Raw genomic sequence first — 16314 nt, forward strand, 5'->3', positions numbered from 1 at the left:
CCTGCATCTGCAGGGCATGGATGTGATGATCACATGTGTCTGATGGTGGCCACTAGCCAACACAGCAGAAATGCATGGGGAGCTGGTATTCCTCTTCCTGGTATTTTATTTTGTAACTGTTTTGTTTTCAGGGAAACAATCTGTTTTTTTATCTTATGTGGGGCTTTTTTGGGGTGGAGTCTGCTTTCTCTGTGTTTGTGGGGTATTATTGTATCTGAAAAGGGCAATCTGATTTATTTATTTTTTAAGGTTTTAGTTATTGTTTATAAAGACTTGTGAGTCAAGTGATTAAACAATTGATTGATTTATCAATTGATTGATTGATTGTCTGCATTTCACGCATTTTGACATAAAAAGCAGACAAGAAATCAGCAGAAAGCTTTACTTGCCATTATCTTAGATAGAATGACCAATTTTAACAGAGAAAACTAATCAGAACTATAAGTGCAAAAATACACCTTACCACTTACCCACACAACAATGCTCATCAGGGTGTAACAGAAATACATGCACTAGATACCCCAAAATCTGCTCAACAGATCCTGAGCCAACACTTCAGGAAACAAAAAGCTGCCATTAGTTTCTGTCATTCTGGGCAGAACTGTTTATACTACAAGTTGATGTAACAGCCACCATCCAATTCAATGCCTCACAGTAACAAAATTGAAAACATGCTTTAATGTTCCGCTCTAGAAAGCCTTCGCTTTTACATGACACATAATGCAAGCTCATTTTAAAACTATTCCTATTCAACCAAGTTTACAATTAGAGAATTACCATAAAAACATAATCTTGATATTCAAATACTATAAAAGTAAAACAGTGTTTAATCACTAACAACATTTTGACTATTTACTCACTATTAAAGTAACATTATAAGTCATTGTGTGGGGTCATTATCGCCTTGGGCATAACCTAGGGGCGGGTGATTTTTCAGAGGTACTGACCCCTCTCTCAGTCTATACAGCTTTATTAGTTTTTATTTGGAACTTGCAACATGTATGTTTTCAATAGTATTTTTTCTTTTTTTGCCGATATTTATTTTATGATGTATGATTGTTACATATGGTGAATAATCTGGGCCTTATTATGGAAACTGCAGTTGTAAATTACCATTTCAACACTGTATCCATTCACCCGAATGCTCACTTATACAGTACTGCAATTGCGTATTACTATCAGCAGAATCTCAAATACCAACAATGCTATGCTTGGAGTAAAATGCATACAAAACCTTCTACCTGAAATGTGAGAGTATATTAGGCCATTTCAGCTAGCATACCACACATTGTCACAGCACCACCCAGTGCCCATCCTTCCAAGGTCAACTTCAATTCAGAGCCACAATGGTAGTCAGCAGGGGGTATGGAATTAAGACAATTAACTGGAGCATAAATCAGGCTTTTGAGCTAATATGCATGCCGGCAATCAATTGCACAGCGGCTCTGCAATGGAGAAGAACTTTCAGGGATGGCTGCAGGGTGGCACTTTGGCATGCTCGGTTTAGCTCAAATGGCCTGTTTTACTGTAAGTGGAGTGGCAGAGCCACGGGTGGTAGAGATCCCATCACCAGAAAACCTTTGTTTCAGCTCTTTAAAGAAATAATTTGAGGTGTGAAAATTCCCTGTTCATAAAAATAATACTTTAACTGACATTTCATTTGTTACTCAAATGATGCCTATGTTCCTACCTATGTAACCACAATGTGCTTTTTATGGGACTTGCGTATAGTAGCCCAGTTGATACTGAAACTAATTTGTATCATAATGTAATTATAGATTCTGGAAAAGTGGTGATTTCATTATGTTTTTATTTTTCTAAGATATCTTAGTATTATATCAGACACCCGGATGTCCTCCAATTTACATTTTCTATGGATTGTCATATTGATGAAGAACCTATGAGCAGATTAAATTGATCAATTGATATTTATTTGTAATAATATATTTATATTCATGTATGTGTGTGTATTGGTTTTATGGCTTATGCGAACAAACTATGCGTGATGATGGCGATTTAACAAAAATCTAGTCCATCTTTTGGCCCCACTAACAAACCGAACTGTTCCACCATTTTGCTAGTAGATTTCAATTACTGGTTAAGAAACAGTAAATAGGAGATTGCCTTAAACCTTTAACGACTCCTCAATGCCCAGGGTTTCATCATTCACAACATCAAACCTACTCACTCAGGACTTAACATCTTAAACTGGCTGGCATCATGAAATATCCCTTTAGAGGTTATAAACACTAAGACCTGTATATGGTGAGAGCACTTTGTTTGTTTGTTTGTTTTATTATTTATATTGCGCACCAGACCCAAGGGTATAAGGGCGCGAAGGCAGAAAGAGGGTTGTTAAGCTTATGTTACATAGTAGGCAGGAATAAGTGCAGCTATGGTTACAATGCTCTATGCATGGATAGCAGGCAAGGTGGATAGGTATATACAATAAATACAAAGAATAAGTGTGAGACACATATATATAACAAAAGCAGTGAGGTCACATATATACAATAAATGCTAAGAGGTTGCAGGTGAGGTACGGTCAGAAGTCATGTTCCTTTAGCCAGTGAATGACACTAGATCTAAATTGTAGGTAGGGGAGATCTTCCCTTAAGGCAAGGGGGAGGGAGTTCCAGTATTGTGCTGCTTTAACGGGGAAGCTACTCCCACCGGATTTAGTACGCTTAAATCTGGGTACTAATAGAAGGTTAGAATTGACTTTTCTTAGGGGGCAGGAGGCTAGTTGTCTAGTGAAACTAGCTGGGAGGTATTGTGGGGCTGATTGGTTAAGACATTTATGTGTCAAAGTTGCAGTTTTCAGGAGGATCTTGTCTTTCGTAGAGAGACAATTGACGGATCTCCTGGGGTCAGATATATGGGCATTTTTGGGAAAGCTTAGGGCAGCTCTTAAGGCATTGTTTTGAAGGGTCTGAATTTTGGACGTAATGTATTTGTTGCTGCCTATATAGAGGGCATTGCAATAGTCCAATTTAGATAACATTAGGGCACTCGCTAAACATTCCACTTTGTTGTGGAATGTTCCTTCACTTATCCTGATAAACCCCAGAAAGTGCATAACCTTCCTAAAAGGATCAACAGTAGGAATCTGCACAAGATAAGAACTGAAGAGCTGAAGCAATGCCTAGACTCCATTATGAACAACACATCGGATCATGATACTCCTGATGTATTGGTGGAACTCTATAACCTTCAGTTAAAAAGTCTTCTTGATAATGTAGCTCCATTAAGCTAAAGACAATGAGAGACAAAACCTGCCACCAGTTGTGGTTTATTTCCACCCTCACTAGTCTGAAACAGAAAAAGAGACAGGCAGAACAAATTTGGGAGAAAAAAATGAGAATAAGGCAGTATGGAAATCATTGTAAACAAACTACAAAAATGTAATCTATGAAGCGAAAAAGGAATTTTACAATAACCAGGTAGAAACAGCAGGAAATCAAAGTTCCACCCGCAGAGAATTGCAATAAGGTTTAAAAAGCTTTCTCAGAAAAAATAAATATGGCACGTGCACAAATCTGGGAAGTAAGTCTCCAATAGATACAGTAACACCTAAATTAAGTGAGAATCCTGGCTTCTCTTTCAGACATATAGTTAAGGCTGAGATGAAGGGCCTTCTTAAGAACATGCACCCTACTTCCTGTCCAGCTGATATCATACCATCTAAATTCATTTTGAACAATCCATAGATATTCAATCCCTTCTTAGTCCACTTTGTGAATTCATCCTTTACTTCTGGCTCTGTACCTGAGTCCATTAAGCATGTGATATAGACACCTTTGATGAAAAAGCCACGCCTAAATCCAGGGGATTTTAACAACTTGCGCCCCATTACCAATAAAGTATTCCTCCTGAGGATTGTAGAGAAGGCAGCAACTGTACAACTTCAGCAACATCTAGAAACTGCAGTTATCCTTCATCTGAAACAATCAGGGTTTGGAGCAAATCACAGGACCAAAAGCACCCTTCTGGACCCCCAGACTCACATTCTGGAGGTCACGGAGAGAAGTGGGTCAAGGCTGCAGATAATTATTGGGCATTCTTGCAAGCACAGGTAATCTTAGGAATCCATTATTTGGGTTTGCTCTTTTTTGAGCAATAGGCCTTCGAAGGTATCCTGGGAATTAATTTCACCAACTATGCGCATGACACTCAGCTCCTGATGGAGCTGAATGGTTGATATAGCACTGATTCTGCCAGACTCAGTATATCAATGACACTATAAAAAGCTGGATGTCCAATAACCAGATGTGTTTAAATAGTAACAAAATGGAATTGGTGATTTTTGGATCGCCACAAGCTAGAGCCAAACTAAGCTTGGACTATAGACACATTAATATTGAGGGCAATCACATAGAAGTGACAAACAAGGTCAAGACCCTAGGTATCCATCTGGATGCATCTAGGAGCTCAGAAGAACAGGTGGATGGGATAATTGCTGGCACTCCTTGCCCACCGCATCGCCACCCTCTGTCCCAACTTTCAGTGCTATGCGGATGATACCCAGATCATTTTCAGGCTACCCTTAGCCTTCTCCTCTCCTTCCCTCATCTCTGACTGTCTGTCTGCCATTCAGGAATGGGTTGCCGCCAACGACCTCTCTCTTAATGCCAGTAAGACTGAGATTCTACTCATCGGCACACCCACTCCCTCCTTCCCTGCAGCTCTCTGGCCGGCCTCTCTTGGCCCTCCTTCCACTCCCACCTGCAAGGCTAAAAACCTCGGGGTCATCTTCGACTCTGCACTCTCCTTCTCCCCTCACATCTCCGACATCTCCCAGAAGTCACACTACCAGCTGCACCTCCTTAGAGGTATTCTTCCTTTCCTCTCCTTCCCCCAGAAGCTCACTGTCTCCAGAGCCCTTGTCCTCTCCACGCTGGACTACTGTAACAGCTTCTATCTAAATCTGCCTGCCTCTACTCTCCGCCTTCTGCAACTTATCCAGAACAGGACTGCAAGACTTGTCCTTTGTTCAAGCCCAGGGACCGTATCTCTCCAGGATTGAAATCTCTGCACTGGCTCCCAGTGGCTGCGAGGATTAAGTTCAAAACCCTCTGCATTGTACACAAGGCCTTCTGGGGTCTGGGACCGAAATACCTTCAACTCTCTCTACCTAAATATCTCCCTTCTTGAGCTCTTCACTCATCTGCCTCCAACTCCCTCAGGGTCAGTCGCTTCTCCAAGCAACGAGTTGGTGGCAGATTACTCTCTTCAGCTGGGGCCTCTCTTTGGAACAGCCTTCCTGCATCCCTGAAACTTGAGGAGAACCATCTCCGGTTCGGGAAACACCTCAAAACCTTCCTCTTTGCTTCTGCTTTCTCTACTTCTCTCCCTTGCTGAATTCCTGACCGAAATTGCACTGGCTACCTGGCCACCCTTTTGATCTCTGGCCCAGGCCCCGTCAATTATCCACCTGCACTGCCTCCCTGGCAACCCCTGCACTTGGGGACCTTTTTCTGTATCCCTTATGTCCCCCCCTTCTAGCACTTACGTCTGCACTTCCTTGCACTTGCCACCAGCTGGCTATTTATGTGTCATATTTATTCCACTTCCCATGTACTGCACTTCCCCTCTCCCTTCCCCCTTCGCACTTTTCCTTTTTCCCCCCTTCCCTTGCACTTGCGCGATCTGAATGACACCTGGCCTAGTAGGATCGTTGTTTGTCCTCCCATTGCCCCCCCCTTGCCTCGTCACGCCTTGAAACACTTGTGTATAGGCGCGTTATAAATGCCATATCATATCATATTGCTAACTCGCACTACCATCTAAGAGTTTTAGGAAACCTCAACCCCCTACTCTCATTAAAAAAATTGAGAGACTTTTGTCATGGCCATTATAATGACACACATTGATAATTGCAATGCCCTGATGATTGGAGCAAATAAGGGTGGTCTAGATAGACTTCAGGTATTACAGAACGAGGCTGTCTGCATCATCTGTGACCTTCCTAAATCAGAGCATTTTTCGAGTGCAAGATGGAAGCTTCATTGTTTAGCAGTACCAGCAAGAGCAAGATCTAGGGCTCTCTCTCTGGGGAGGGGAGGCACCAATTTACCTCAGAGTGCATTTGAAATTATAGGTTCCTTCCAGACCACTCTGTTCTAGTTCGAGTGGTCTTTTAAATATTCCCAAAACAAAAAAGCGCGAGGCTACGGACATTCTTTCCCTGTTCTCATGCCACAAGCATGGAATGCTCTTCCAGTCGAGTTACAACTGGAAGAGCATCATCTGATTTTTAGAAAACGATTAAAAACATTCTTGTTCAAATAGTCTCCCTTACCTATTCTGACTCTCCTGCAAATCCCATATATTGCCAATGGATCAGTTATTTTATGAGCTTTTCTCTGTTGCCTTGTTTCTCTTGACGTCCTTGTGTTTTTGAGCGCCTTGATGCCTGCAGGCTTTGGCGCTATATATATATATAAATAAATAAATGATATGGTAAATCCTGGTGCAATTTTCTATGCTCTTGGCAAGTGATTACATGTATGTGCTGTGACTGCCATGACACTTCCTGAACACTATCATGTGGTTCTCAACCCCTGAGCTCACATTACGTTCTTTTTTTTTTGCAGTACACAAATGAGGCAATGTCCCAAGGCAAACTGACTTTTTCAGTAGGCATAATGGCAGTGCTGCGCCAACAACAAATGATATTCAAACGGCATTGAACATCTCAATGGGATATAGAAAAAGTGAGTGAATAACATTGTTCAGTTGGGTGCATCCAAGCCCTCATTGTGATGTTCAACAAATATAAATAATGTTTATAGACACCTGCAGGGCAGTTCTAGCAAGGAAAGCTGGGTATTGGTGATGTGGGATTTGAAAAAAACATGCCTCTGCTATTCACACAACCTTGTGGCACAGTATTTGCAACCACAGACATGATCCTTTGAATTCATGTTTATAACTGTTACGTGTTGGGCTTTGTCAGGCAGTCAGGCTGACTCACAAAGAAGCTTCTGGTAGTCAAGATGACTGGAGCCTTTGGCGAGCACACATGGCCACATTGTGGAGGGCTTTATCTAGTTGAAATACACTGTTTATTGGCACACAGCTCAATGGTAGTCATTGTATCTGATGTAAGGTTCAAGTGATCCTCTTGGGATGTGAACCAGTAATTTGGGCACAAACAGAACTCTGTAGTGGATGCATTAGTCTACTGAGCCAGTGTCTCCCTGACTTGCTCCTCTCTTCCAAGGAAGATGTCAGGCGTAACACAGAGTTAAGTTTGGTGACTTTTTTGTGAATCACCACCAAAGAAGGATCCTTCAGAAGGCTGCGCACAAACCTCTGCTGCTGATTAATTAAAACACCAACCAGCTTGTTTTGGGGAGCATTGTCACAATGAGGAGTTTGCAAATACGTTTTTAACAATGTCATAATTTAAATACTGTGCATTTCGGAACACGGTCCTTTCCAGAGAAGGCTGAGTTTAACATCCATTAACAAAGTACAATAACTTGGTACATAGACCAACAATGTTCTAATCTGTTGGCATCCATTCCCTTCCATTCAATTTCACTGTACTCTTGTACTGACATAGCTGTTATCTAGACTTACCATCAGGATTTTCTTGTTGATCCTTAAAATATGTCTTATCTTCTGATAAAGCACTTAAAAAGAAACAAAAACAGCAAAACATTATTGGATATCAAGTCCTGAATATAGAATTGCGTTCTAAGACAACCATAACACATGACAAGAATGTTATGGTAGTAAAAGAAAGACATGTGTGGTCATTCCCCAACACAATAGGCAAATGATGGGTTAGGCTGCACTCAGCATTGAGGAGGCACTGAATGTGATTAACTACTATAAACTACAGAACCAGTAGTTAATATACTAGTTATAACGTTATTATAAAAATGCAGTCCATATAGATTCCTTCAATGAATTATAAAAGCATGAACTGTTTAACGTTTTTGCATAGTTACAATCTACAACTTTTCAGTTGAGGCCCACCACTATTGGTGGGGGGAGGGAGGATGGAGCAGTCAGTGGAAGGCAGCACAGTCTGTCTGTGTGTGCTTTATTTTCACAGGAAGCTGTGCTGCCTCGCTCTTAGCACAGGCATGTCCCCCGCTATGCTTTACGTTTTTGTTTCCAGAGCCCTATCTAACATAATGCAGAAAAATGTCGAGCCGGCCAGAGCAGTGGAAGACTGGCACCTCCCGCTCTCATTATAATGTGCTAGCAGCGTTGATATGCTGCCTGACAGGAGATGACGCCTTTCCTGTTAATAAGTGTGTCCACATTGTGGAGACCTGCAACATATACATGCTGACTGACATTAGAGGCCTCCTCCTGTATGGTGGATGCATGCTGGTAAGTGTGTTTTCTAATGTAATGTATGCATATGTATGTTAGTGGGTTTGTTTTTAGGAATGCGTGCATGAAGTAGTTGTATTAATGTACTGTACTGTGCATCAAGGTTAAAGCAAACGTGGTGAGTGAAATATCACATGGCTGGATTGACCTACATTGGATGTAGGCCAATCTAGTCTGTGATAAAACTCCACTTATCATTTGCTTTACCCATGATGCACAGTGTTGTGTTCAAAGGGTAAAACAAAAACATATGTGTTATTAAGTGGCCAGTGTGGCCTACATTGAATGTAGACCAGTCTTGCCAGGTAATAACACTTATGTTTGCTTTAGTCTTGATGCCAAGTAAAACAGGCATTGCCACTTTAATAATGTATATGCACACTGGTGTTACTACTGTTAGTCTGCATATACTTTCCTAATATGCCATGGCATTTTTGTACTTTGCATCAAGGGTAAAAGTGAACATAAGTGTGATTGCATGATAATCTAGCCAATTGTGCTATAGACAGTCTGTATGTACGTTCTTTCTGTGCCATGGCATGTTTTGTGGCTGGTCAGCCTTACATGGTAATACTGTCATATATTGGGGTAGCATGCATGGACATGTATGGGCACAATAGCAAAACAAACGATGTGATGGGGAAGGTGTAGAATTCATATTAATCTCTGGCATTGCTCTGGGCAACCATGCAGACCATTGTTCATCATCTGCCAAGCCATTACAGGTAGGGGAAAGACCATATTCAAATCAGGCTTGGGCCGAGCCCCAAACGAGCAGTCCAGCCCAAACTGCTAGGTTACATCCCTTCTTCATGAGACCACAAGCATCCCCAAACATGTTTCGCCTCATTGAGACTCCTCAATGAGGAGTAGCTTGGGTCTCAAGGCCCAGCAGACATTGGACCCACACCAGGGCATACCTGCCCACTTAGGGTAACAATAGCAAATCAAAAGAGGTGAACTGGGTCAGCTCCAGTTCTTTAAAATGAGTAGCAATGCCATTGAGATGGATGGGGATGCAGACTTTATTCAGCTAGCAGCACGCAGACCGAGCTTCCAGATGCTGGTGAGTTTGTCTTAACCATAGCTTCCCACCAATTAGCATATGCATCTATCATCACCTCAATGGTCTGCTGTCAATTATGCCTTTGAATTTGTCCTTGGGGGTGTTCTTTGTTCTGGAGAATTCAGGGGAGTGAAGGCACGCTCATACATAGATGTGACCATCATGTTCGTCCAGATTCATCCTTCAATGTGACTGAATACCACAAAATCGATCCTCTCGTGTATTAAAAAGACTATCTTCTAATAGAACTCTGATGTCTTCCTTGTTTTGTTCATGCCTTCTGAACAGGAGTTTTGTTCTTTCACACGATTTGTGTCCAATGTCTGCTCACTCCAGCCTGATAAGACCTTGGCTTCTTGGCTTGGCTTCATGGCTCAACCAGCCTTGCCTTTCTGAGATTCACTTTGTAATTCATTTGTTTTCTTACTGCGACACACTGGAAAAGAGGCCTTCCTTTTTTAGCCCAGCTATGATATAGTTCGTAGTGGAAACATCCAATCCGTACTCACTTATTGTAACGCTCACCTGATTCTCGCAGAGGCGCCGGTCTTGACTGGGCGACTACCGTATCTTCAAAGGTGATGTGTAGCACCCGGTTGGCTCTTTGGGCTGGACCTCTGTGCACTGTATGCCTGACTTCAAGAGTAAGATGTCTTAGGTAAGTGAATGCCGAGCTCTCCATCTGCCTCGGGGCAGGGTGCTGTAACCAGTTTCTTCACTGGATTGGTAGCGCAGGCCTCTTGACTTCAGAGGACTGCTGTCCGTCGTTTACTGCACGAACGGTAAGTTTCGAGTAATTCTATTGTCTTTAAAGTCTTTAGCAATGATGTCTCTTGTTTTGCAGGTTCCGGCGATGGCGGATGACGGGCTGAAGTGAGTTGAAGATGGAGTCCGTATGATGAATAGAAGCGCTTGGAAGCACGTAAGTAAGCGCTTGTTGCCTGTTCACGATGCGCTCTAACTGTCTTTTATTTTGCAGGTACGAGTTCGGAGCGGCTGCAGGGTGCCGGAATACCCACTGGGGTTGATGTGGAAAGGAGTAACGGCACGTGAGTATCAAAGTTCCCCAATGTCTTTAAACGCACCTTGTTTTGTCTTTCAGATGCAGGATGCAGCGCCGAAGGACTCCGGAGCGTGCGAAGAGTCGGTAAGCTTTTGTCTTTCAGATGCCGGAATGCAGTGTGAAGACCTCGGGAGCGCACGAAGAGTAGGTAAGCCTTTGTCTTTCAGATGCCGGAATGCTAACCTGTTCTTTCTTGTCTTTATAGGTGTTGCTGAAGACTGGATTCAGGATGGTAAGCCTTTTTCCTTAGGCCCAGGATCCGATGCAGAAGACACGATGAGCGTTCTGCTGCAGAGGATGCAGAATAACACAAAGCAAGATTCATCCACCGGTTGTGGTTTAAATAGCCTCCTGTAGTGCTTAGGTGTCTCCTTCCACAGCCACGCCTAGGTAAGAAAAGAGTTCCTGCTTTCCAGAAGAGTTCCAGTGTTCTGAATCTAGGGAGTGGCTCCTGCCCCACCCAACAGGAAAAGTAGTTCCAAACAGAAGAGGATCAGAGGCTCAGCTGGCAGGCAAGTAAGCAGCATGGTCTGCTGCAGGTAAGTCCACCCAAGCATCATGAGCCCGGCGCTTCCAGCGCTGGGACTGGGCATATTTATGAGCCTGGTGCCACTGGCGCCAGGACTGGGTCCAAAAGGTCCCAATTGGGACTGGTTGGCCCTCGGAACCTGGGTTATGGATCTGCTTCCAAGGGAGTTGGGAAAACCCTGACCTTTTGGAAGCAGAGATCATGACAGTACCTCCCCTCAAGGCCCCTCCCAAACCGGGTTTCTCCGGGGGTTTTGGCTTGTCAGGAAATGTTCGGTGAAATCTTTTGATTAGGCGAGGAGCGTGGACATATTCAGCAGGTTCCCAGGATCTCTCTTGGGGGCCGTAGCCTTTCCAGTCAATTAGGTAAAATAGTTTAGATTTGGAGATCTTGGAGTCCAGAATGCTTTTGACTTCAAACTCAAGTTCTCCATCAACTAGGATGGGTTTTGGAGATTTAGTTAGTCGGGTTTGAGGTTGCACGGGTTTTAATAGAGAGACGTGGAAGACCGGATGTATCTTCATGTGAGGGGGCAAGTCCAACTTGACCGCTACTGGGTTTATTATGGTAGTGATGGAATAGGGACCAAGGTATCTTGGGTTGAATGTGCGTGGCCCTTTTAGAGGTAGATATTTGGTGGATAACCAGACTTGGTCCCCTACTTGATATTGAGGGGCTTCCTTCCGATGTTGATCTGCTCCTTTCTTGTATTGTTCTTTAGCCCTTTGAAGGTGAGAAACAGCTTCCTTAAAGGCTTGGGTGATTGTAGAATGCAGGTAGTCTACTGCTGGTGTTTCAAGATCTTGGAGGGGATCCAACTCCGAGGTTCGAGGGTGACTGCCGTACAAAAGAAAAAACGGTGTTTTCCCAGTTCCCGAATGGATAGAGTTATTGTAGGCATATTCGGCTATCCAAAGGATGTCTTTCCAAGTTTTTTCAGTTTGTTGCAACATGCAGCGTAAATACTGTTCCAGAGTTTGATTGGTCCTCTCGGTTTGTCCGTCGGTCTGAGGGTGGTGACTGGTCGATAGTCTCACATCAATTTGAGCTGACCGACAGCAACTTCGCCAAAAATGAGAAATAAATTGACTACCTCGATCCGAAATTAGAACCGAAGGAAAACCGTGTAGTCGGACGATGTTTTCGAGAAATTCTCGGGCCAGAGTGGCTGCTGTTGGCAAGCCTTTGAGCGGAATGAAATGCGCCATCTTGGAGAATAAGTCCACGATTACTAGAATCGTATTGTATCCGGAGCATGGAGGTAGATCGGTCATGAAGTCCATAGAAAGCGTATGCCAAGGGCGAGGTGGGATGTCAATAGGGCGTAAGAGGCCTGCTGGTCTTTCCTTTTGACTCTTGTTTTGGGCGCATACTCCACAAGACATTATAAAGTCTCTAATATCTTTTTTCCAAGACGGCCACCAGAAGTAGCGCTTGATCTTTTCTGAGGTCTTGGCCATACCGGGATGACCTTCCATTAAAGAATCGTGATAACAGGAGATTACTTTTTTCTGTAAATCTGTGCTGGGTAGGTATAATCGTTCTTGGAAATACAATAAGTTGTCCTTTACTGCAAAGTCCTTTCCCTGCAGATGCCAATTCTGTATGTCTGCTGGAGTTACAAGTTGCCTGGCTTTATCCTTAACTTCCTCTATGGATTCTGTGGCGATTACACCCAGAATTCTTTGTTCGGGAATGATTGGTACAGGTTTAGGGTTGATCAAGTGTTCTTCCACTCCCATCCGAGAAAGGGCATCAGCTTTACCGTTCTTTGTACCAGGTCGATAGGTAATTATGAAGTCAAACTCGGCAAAGAATAATGCCCAACGGAGTTGTCTAGAGGATTGGGCTTTTGCGGTTTTCAAATATTGCAGGTTTCGGTGATCCGTAATCACAGTAACGGTGTGTCGGGCCCCCAGCAGATAATGCCGCCAAGCCTTAAAGGCAGACTTGATAGCCAGAAGTTCCTTGTCAGTAATCGTGTAATTGATTTCAGGAGGCGAGAATTTGCGGGACCAAAATGCCACGGGATGCAACTGATTGGTTACCGGGTCCTTTTGTGATAGAACTGCCCCCATGGCAAGGCTTGAAGCATCAGTTTCCACGATGTAGGGGAGTTCGGGGCGAGGGTGTTTTAAGATTGGTGCAGAGATAAATTTAGTCTTCAAATCCTGGAAAGCTTGTTCCGCCTCGGTAGACCATTCAAAACGTTTGTTTTTCTTTAACAAGGCAGTGATGGGCTGGACTATTCGAGAGAATTCGGGGATAAACCTGCGGTAAAAGTTAGCGAAGCCTAACATGCTTTGCACACCTTTTACGGAGGATGGTGATGGCCATTTGAGAACTGCATCGACCTTCTTTGAATCCATACGTACTTGGCCAGGTGATAATATGAATCCCAAGAAAGTTTGTGTTGACGCAATCTTTCGAGGACCATTTTCACGTGTTTCCGATGTTCAGATTCCGATGAAGAATAAACGAGGATGTCGTCAATGTAAACAACAACACACACATCTATGAGCTCTCTGAGGACATCGTTCATAAAATATTGAAAGGCGGCCGGGGCATTGCAAAGTCCGAAGGGCATGACCTGATATTCAAATAGCCCATACTTGGTGCGGAATGCAGTCTTCCATTCATCACCCTCTTTTACTCGTACCAAGTGGTAAGCTCCTCTAAGATCCAGCTTTGTATATATGCATGCTTTTCTGACTTGGTCCAGGAGTTCAGGGATCAAAGGTAACGGATATCTATTCTTAATGGTGATCTGGTTCAGGGAGCGATAATCAATACAAGTTCTAAGGTCTCCTTCCTTTTTTGGAACGAAGAACAAAGCTGAAGAAGCAGGGGACTTGGAAGGACGAATAAACCCATTCGCCAGGTATTGATCCAGGTATTGTCGAAGGTGAAGGTTCTCAGGCTCGGTGAGGGCATAAATTCTACTACAAGGAGGAGTAGATCCAGGTATCAGGTCTATCTGGCAGTCATAAGACCTATGAGGAGGTAGAGTGTTAGCCTGATCCTTCCGGAAAACATCTTGGTATTCAAGGTATTCGGGAGGTAACTGGGGAGTCTCTGAAGAAATTGCTGCCAGTGCAACACCAGGTGGAGGGTGACAAGTAGAGACACATTCTGGAAACTGGACCGTTCTTGCTCGCCAATCGATCAGAGGATTGTGTTTCTCTAACCAAGGTATTCCTAGAATAATCTGAAACTGAGGGGCCTTGATCACATCGAACACGATCTTCTCATGGTGTCCATCTTGACTTACTAGCGTCACCTCTTGAGTGGTATGCGTTACTGGCCCGGAGGCTATCTCCGTACCATCCACTGTAGTAATGACGTCCTTTACAGCCTTGGGACAAAGAGTTAGATTCATCCTCAAAACCATTTCATGATCCACATAATTGCCGATGGCACCGCTGTCGACGTAAGCTTCAATTGCATGTAATCGATCCGGATTATCAGGGCTAATGAGGACCATAGGTATCACGAAATGCGAGGTCACGGAACTGGTTTTCACGCTCTGCAAGAGGACCTCTATTCTTGTCGGGTGAGGTCGTTTCCCTGCTCAGAGTTTGTAACTTTGGTAACTGCAGCTCCTACTGCCTTCTTGGCAGGTTTCACCGGACAGTCTCGAAGAAAGTGCCCTGAGTTTCCGCAATATAGGCATAATTGCAACTGTTTTCTCCTTTCCCGCTCCTTTTGTGTTAGAGGACCTTTCAGACCCCCGATTTGCATGGGTTCCCCGGAGTCTACTCCTTTGGAAGGAGTTGGCGGTTTGGAAAATACTCGAGCATCAAACTTGGAACGGTCGGCCTTCCTGTTCTGCAGTCTATGATCTATTTGAACGACCAAGTCTATATAATCCGAACAGTCTTGTGGGGGATTCACTACTTGGGCTAAAACGTCTTTGAGCTCTCCACGTAGACCTCTGTAAAACAGCGTAATCCTTTTGTCCTCAGGCCATTGAGTTTCCACTATTAGTCTATTGAAAGATGCAATATAAGCCAAAAGGTCTTGATTACCCTGTCGCAACGAAAGAAGCTCATTGTCCAAGGCCTGCCCCTGTGAATGTCTTGCGAACAGTTTTTCCATACTAAGCTGAAAGGCTTGAAAATCATGGAGAACCGGATCATCTTGATTAACTAGAGGGATCGACCAGTCTGCCGCATTGCCACTAAGGTACGAAAGTACAAAAGCTACTTTAGCTTGATCAGTTGGAAAGGCTGCTGGCCTGCATAAGAAGTGCAACCGGCACTGATTGATAAATAGTGCAAACCTCTTTGGGTCACCAGAAAATCGTTCGGGCGGAGCCAGAGGTACATTCCCAGGTAGGTTGATCTGCACTGGATTCATAGAGGATGTTGAAGGAAGATTTGCCCCTGATGCGGGTAACGGGGTTTGTCCGGCTTGTGACTGTAGCAATTGTCTAGCAAGACCGTCTGTTCTCTCCTTGGAAATAATTAGTTCCCTTCTTAGAGCATTCGTTTCCTGACGAGTTGCATGCACTTCTGCCCTTAGTTCCCCAAGTAACCGGGCTAGGTGGTCAGTATCCGAGGTTTCCATAGCGCCCGGGCGAGTTTTGCGGTAGGCTTTGCGTTCTGTAACGCTCACCTGATTCTCGCAGAGGCGCCGGTCTTGACTGGGCGACTACCGTATCTTCAAAGGTGATGTGTAGCACCCGGTTGGCTCTTTGGGCTGGACCTCTGTGCACTGTATGCCTGACTTCAAGAGTAAGATGTCTTAGGTAAGTGAATGCCGAGCTCTCCATCTGCCTCGGGGCAGGGTGCTGTAACCAGTTTCTTCACTGGATCGGTAGCGCAGGCCTCTTGACTTCAGAGGACTGCTGTCCGTCGTTTACTGCACGAACGGTAAGTTTCGAGTAATTCTATTGTCTTTAAAGTCTTTAGCAATGATGTCTCTTGTTTTGCAGGTTCCGGCGATGGCGGATGACGGGCTGAAGTGAGTTGAAGATGGAGTCCGTATGATGAATAGAAGCGCTTGGAAGCACGTAAGTAAGCGCTTGTTGCCTGTTCACGATGCGCTCTAACTGTCTTTTATTTTGCAGGTACGAGTTCGGAGCGGCTGCAGGATGCAGCGCCGAAGGACTCCGGAGCGTGCGAAGAGTCGGTAAGCTTTTGTCTTTCAGATGCCGGAATGCAGTGTGAAGACCTCGGGAGCGCACGAAGAGTAGGTAAGCCTTTGTCTTTCAGATGCCGGAATGCTAACCTGTTCTTTCTTGTCTTTATAGGTGTTGCTGAAGACTGGATTCAGGATGGTAAGCCTTTTTCCTTAGGC

The 16314-nt window shown here is 44.1% G+C and overlaps 1 protein-coding gene across 1 annotated transcript in view; it reads right to left on the reverse strand.

Moving 5' to 3' along the window:
* Positions 1 to 16314, reverse strand: part of SPHKAP (SPHK1 interactor, AKAP domain containing) — a 1600508-nt gene that overhangs the window by 39327 nt on the left and 1544867 nt on the right. Inside the window, exon 10 of the mRNA XM_069617984.1 lies at positions 7588 to 7640. Coding sequence (XP_069474085.1) covers positions 7588 to 7640 — 53 coding nt within the window. The remainder of the gene's footprint in view (positions 1 to 7587; positions 7641 to 16314) is intronic.

Source organism: Ambystoma mexicanum, chromosome 10, assembly GCF_040938575.1.
Source record: "Ambystoma mexicanum isolate Mex_15411 chromosome 10, UKY_AmexF1_1, whole genome shotgun sequence".
Classification (NCBI taxonomy): Eukaryota; Metazoa; Chordata; class Amphibia; order Caudata; family Ambystomatidae; genus Ambystoma; species Ambystoma mexicanum.